Genomic DNA, 5,753 nt, shown 5'->3' with positions numbered 1-5,753 from the left:
CAGGATCGCTAGTGTAATAGGTAGAGTTTTATTCTTGAATTCCACCTATTCAAAACATTCAATCTTTCATACAGAATCATCTATGCAAAACTATAAAATAGATTTTCACATTTCTGATCAACTTCTAGAACAACATGAAAGGAGAGTAATACTATATATATTAATTGATTACTATTGATAAAGCATTACAAGACATAATGGATTCACTAGGAGCTATTCAGACATGTAATTTGGGATACATATGTCTTGCAACATTTAGAATCTTAAACTCTCAAAAACTACAAGTTCCAAAATTACATGCATTCTCCTCTCAAAAGAGGTTGGTAGTTGGTACATTGTATCATGCTCCAAAAGTAGTTACATCAACTCTCTCTTTAATGTACCACTCCCCATACGCATCCTTTATTCTTCTAGATTATATGTAAAGAGAAATATACTATACTAGTTATACTAGTCGTAATTGTCTCCACAACCACTTCATTTCTACCATACAACACCACATTTGAAAGCTCTTGTAGAGTAGAGTCCCGAATTGGAAACAAAGATTAGAAAATGAAAAAAGAAAAATTTAAAACATTTTTAATACAACACCACATTTGAAAGCTATTGTAAAGTAGAGTCCCGTATTGGAAACAAAGATTAGCAAATGAAAAAAGAAAATTTTAAAACATTTTTAATTGCTTCTAGTGTTACTTATTAAGATCTATAACCCTACTCTAAACCCTAAACCCTAAACCCTAAAATTGGATGCTTAGTTCAGATCTAAAACTAAAACCTAAACCCTAAACCCTCATTTTATGATATAAACTAAGAAAAGAATCAAAATCTACAAGCATTTTTTGAGAAACCCTCATTTATTGGCATGATTTTGATTAAAAGTTCAAAATCTATTTTGTGATGTAAAATTGAAAGAAATTCCAAACGTGAAAATATGTTTTTGCTATCAAATTGAAAAAACACTCAAATTTTAAATTCATTGTAAAAAAACCCTCATTTTTTGGTATTAATTTGACAAGCAAATCAAAGTATGAAGACATGTTTTTAAAACTCTCTTTTTGAATAAATTTGATAAAAATTTACAAATGTCAAAACATGTTTTTTGGTATCAAGTTCAAGTGTTTATGAAAAACAAGAGACTCTTTTATGTCAAGGTATGGTGTACACCATATGTTTTAGGAAAAAGTGAGATCTTATATGAAAGTGTGGCATGCACCTTATGTTGAAAGTAATAAAGTTGTTGTTTCAAATCATCTTTTTAAAAGAAACTTGTTAAACATCAAGACATGGCATACACTATTTGTTTAGAAAGAAGATACTGAGAATGTAAAGATTTGAAAAAGTTTTTCAAAATGTGTATTGCTATGAAGATGTGGCATGTGCCACATCTTTAAGTGAAGGGAAAATTTCAAAAAGACTTGCTACATATCAAGATGTGGCGTATTGTTGAGGGTTAACTCCACCAAGCCACTACTTTTAGGAATAGAATATAGTTTGTAAGTGAAAAACAATCATAGCTGTTTCTCCTCTATAGAAACCCCTTATATTGAGCCCATCTGCTATGCTTACATGTTTATGAGTAACCCCATTGTGCCCCCCCCCCCCCCCGCCCCGACATGTAATTTGGGATACATATGTCTTGCAACATTTAGAATCTTAAACTCTCAAAAACTACAAGTTCCAAAACTACATGCATTCTCCTCTCAAAAGAGGTTGGTAGTTGGTACATTGTATCATGCTCCAAAAGTAGTTACATCAACTCTCTCTTTAATGTACCACTCCCCATACGCATCCTTTATTCTTCTAGATTATATGTAAAGAGAAATATACTATACTAGTTATACTAGTGGTAATTGTCTCCACAACCACTTCATTTCTACCATACAACACCACATTTGAAAGCTCTTGTAGAGTAGAGTCCCGAATTGGAAACAAAGATTAGAAAATGAAAAAAGAAAAATTTAAAACATTTTTAATACAACACCACATTTGAAAGCTATTGTAAAGTAGAGTCCCGTATTGGAAACAAAGATTAGAAAATGAAAAAAGAAAATTTTAAAACATTTTTAATTGCTTCTAGTGTTACTTATTAAGATCTATAACCCTACTCTAAACCCTAAACCCTAAACCCTAAAATTGGATGCTTAGTTAAGATCTAAAACTAAACCCTAAACCCTAAACCCTCATTTTATGATATAAACTAAGAAAAGAATCAAAATCTACAAGCATTTTTTGAGAAACCCTCATTTATTGGCATGATTTTGATGAAAAGTTCAAAATCTATTTTGTGATGTAAAATTGAAAGAAATTCCAAACGTGAAAATATGTTTTTGCTATCAAATTGAAAAAACACTCAAATTTTAAATTCATTGTAAAAAAACCCTCATTTTTTGGTATTAATTTGACAAGCAAATCAAAGTATGAAGACATGTTTTTAAAACTCTCTTTTTGAATAAATTTGATAAAAATTTACAAATGTCAAAACATGTTTTTTGGTATCAAATTCAAGTGTTTATGAAAAACAAGAGACTCTTTTATGTCAAGGTATGGTGTACACCATATGTTTTAGGAAAAAGTGAGATCTTATATGAAAGTGTGGCATGCACCTTATGTTGAAAGTAATAAAGTTGTTGTTTCAAATCATCTTTTTAAAAGAAACTTGTTAAACATCAAGACATGGCATACACTATTTGTTTAGAAAGAAGATACGGAGAATGTAAAGATTTGAAAAAGTTTTTCAAAATGTGTATTGCTATGAAGATGTGGCATGTGCCACATCTTTAAGTGAAGGGAAAATTTCAAAAAGACTTGCTACATATCAAGATGTGGCGTATTGTTGAGGGTTAACTCCACCAAGCCACTACTTTTAGGAATAGAATATAGTTTGTAAGTGAAAAACAATTATAGCTGTTTCTCCTCTATAGAAACCCCTTATATTGAGCCCATTTGCTATGCTTACATATTTATGAGTAACCCCATTGCGCCCGCCCCCAACCCCCCCCCGCCCCCCCCCTTCCCCCTCCCCAATCACATACTGGGGTCTTCAAAACCAAACTGGCCATTCAACCAAGACGTAGAGATATGATTACAAACTTCCTTGGTCTTCCAATGCTTAGGGTCAAATTTGAAATGGATATCCTTAGATTTCTCACGCAAGATAGGGCGCTAGGCACAAATATGATATAACTCTTCACAATCCCCTAAATCCCAAGCTAGGCACATATCCTCCCTAATCTCTTGCTTAGATAGGATGGAGACATCTTATCCTCCTTGAACTTGCATTCATGTCCCTCATACATTGGCCCATACCCCAATGGCATCTCTAGAACCTCACTGTGGGGTTGCTTCTTGCCATGCCTAGGAGTGAGGGATGGAACCCGCTCCTCTCGCATGCACACTGGCACTCCTGCTCACACCAGTCTCTGACTATCCAAAAAAAAAAACTAGCTTAGATGTTGGTTTTATGGCATTCTGAGACTTACCATTGAAGAAGAAAACTAGCCTAGATGTTGGTCTTATGGCATTCTAGTAGTTTTGTGGGAAATTAAATTCCAAGGTGGAATGTGGTTCCCCAAGTTTTTTTCCTATTTTTGACCTACCCCAAGAGGGGAAGGGCTTAGTGATGATGTTCCCCTCAAAGGGAATTGCATCTATTGATTGATGCTCAACTTATTATTTTCACTCCCATGAGTCTCTCTCTCTCTCTCTAGCTTCCCCCTAATCCCTACCTTCAAGCTCGCCTCTTTTGTGATGCATTGTCGAAAATTTCTCCACCAATCATTTGGGGAGGCCCATTGAATGAAATTCACCTCGTTTTCCAACAAAGGGGTGAACTCCTCAAGGGTTGCATGAGATGGGGAATAAGTTTTTCTCATAAAAACCCTTTGTCCACATGTCATTAGTGAGGGAGTAAGTGAGGGGATAAGAATCTTTGAATGTGAGGCTGGGCATCGTGATTGAAGGCCAGGATCGAATCTCTCTCTCTCTCTCTCTCTCTCTTTGTGGGCAGTTGCGTAATGGCAGTTCCTGCATTTGTGCCTCGTCTTGACCAATCCTCCTCTCCCCTTCAATCCTCATCCTCTTTCTTGCACCTCCCAACTCTTCTACCTTCATTTACAAGCCCTTGCTTATTGTTGTTATCTCTCATACTTACCGGAGTTTGCCCATATGGCAGCTCCTAGAAAACAAGATCCCCTTGATAGACTCGTCATCTTTCTGGCCAAACGCGATGGTATCGACAAGCTCGTCAAGACTTTCCAGTATGTTTCTAAGCTTGCACACTGGCACATGCAGGATAAGAATCCCTCCATGGCTGACCGTGCTAAGAAATGGGAGGTGTCTTGTGGGCTCAGTCGTAAAGCCTTTCGCACGGGAAGGTTTTTGACAGGTCTCAATGCACTCCGGAGTCCTAGCCCGAATTGGGGGTTTCTGGTGCTTGCAGTCCTTTCCAATGGAGGAGAGATGGTGTATTTCTTCTTCGACCACCTCCTCTGGCTTTCGAGAGTGGGCGTTCTGGACACCCATCTCGCAAGGAGGATGAGCTATATATCGGCATTCGGAGAGGCGTTTGGCTACGTATTTTTCGTGATTGCAGATGTGATCAACATCAGGCAAGGGCTGGAGAAGGAGAGACGGCTGGTGAAGGACCTCGCAGCGTTGACAGCAACAGGCAAGCTGGAGTTGGAGGGTGCAGAGGACGTAATTAAGGAGGCAAGGGGGAAAATTAGTGCAATTAGGATGCAAAGATTGATGCAGGTGTTCGCTGTAAGTGCCAATCTTGCGGATCTGGTGATTGCTCTTGCAGATATAGAGCCAAATCCTTTCTTCAATCATGCAGTTACTCTCGGCATTAGTGGTCTTGTGTCAGCGTGGGCAGGCTGGTACAGAAACTGGCCTTCATCCTAGTCTCTCTTTTTGTGCAGTAAGATAGAGATTTTCAAGTGCTAGCCTGATGGAGTGACTCGAACTTGGACATTGGAGTTTCAAATACTTTGAATTGGAAAATTCTGTACAATTACGAGGCAACGTTTGGCCATGAATATTCTTCATTCCCCAATGTTACTCTTCGAAATTTGAGAGCCTCATCTTATGTTATACTTGATTAAGCACGTACTCTCAGCATGGTCAGGTTGGTATAGGAGCTAGCCTCCAAAGGTTCATGCTAAGCTCTGTTCTTGAGGTTCTCTGCGAAAGGGTTGATTTGAAACAAGATTTGCGGAGTTCTTTGTAGATAGGGAGAAGGCATGTATTTGTTCGTGCAAACTTAGCTTGCAGTTTTCCAGGTCTGTCTTCATAAGTTTCGGCAGCCAAGTTGCCCTAAAGATATGAGCAGCTTACACCAAAGCAACTCAGCAAGAACAATGATAGAGCAAGAGCGTCACTCTAGAACCATGGTAAGCAACATGTAGAAGGTGATTGGAACGACGATGATATATCACAGAGCATGGCATTCGCGTTATTAAGGCCCTTGCATTGTGATGTTCGTGTCTTACTCAAACGTTGCATTTTACATATGAGGATCCTAAAGGTTTTTAACTGAAAGTCTTTCACTTTGAATTACTTGGAATCAAAATTAGGAGAAATAGCACATGTGAAGTTGTGGAAGTCAAAATTAGGAGAAATAGCACATCTGAAATTGTGGAAGTCAAGTAGAAAGAACTCATGTTTTATGTACTTTGGCATCAGTATTATTCGTGGAAAACACATTCGTTTTCACTTATGTTCAGAGTTAACATTGAAACCATGTCACAAGACCA

At 37.5% G+C, this 5,753-nt stretch overlaps 1 protein-coding gene across 1 annotated transcript; it reads left to right on the top strand.

Annotated features, from left to right (window-relative positions):
- Window positions 1-3,972: 3,972 nt before the first annotated feature.
- On the top strand, window positions 3,973-5,509 carry PEX11B (peroxin 11B). The gene has a single exon (XM_087392601.1). The coding sequence runs from the start codon at window positions 4,165-4,167 to the stop codon at window positions 4,900-4,902; it is 738 nt and encodes a 245-aa protein (XP_087248727.1). The 5' UTR covers window positions 3,973-4,164; the 3' UTR covers window positions 4,903-5,509.
- The last annotated feature ends 244 nt before the right edge of the window (window positions 5,510-5,753 follow it).

This window comes from Dipteris shenzhenensis, chromosome 21 (assembly GCF_047967505.1).
Source record: "Dipteris shenzhenensis isolate YYH24624 ecotype China chromosome 21, Dip_SZ_1.0, whole genome shotgun sequence".
Classification (NCBI taxonomy): Eukaryota; Viridiplantae; Streptophyta; class Polypodiopsida; order Gleicheniales; family Dipteridaceae; genus Dipteris; species Dipteris shenzhenensis.
This window is presented reverse-complemented; position numbering and strand designations above follow the sequence as displayed.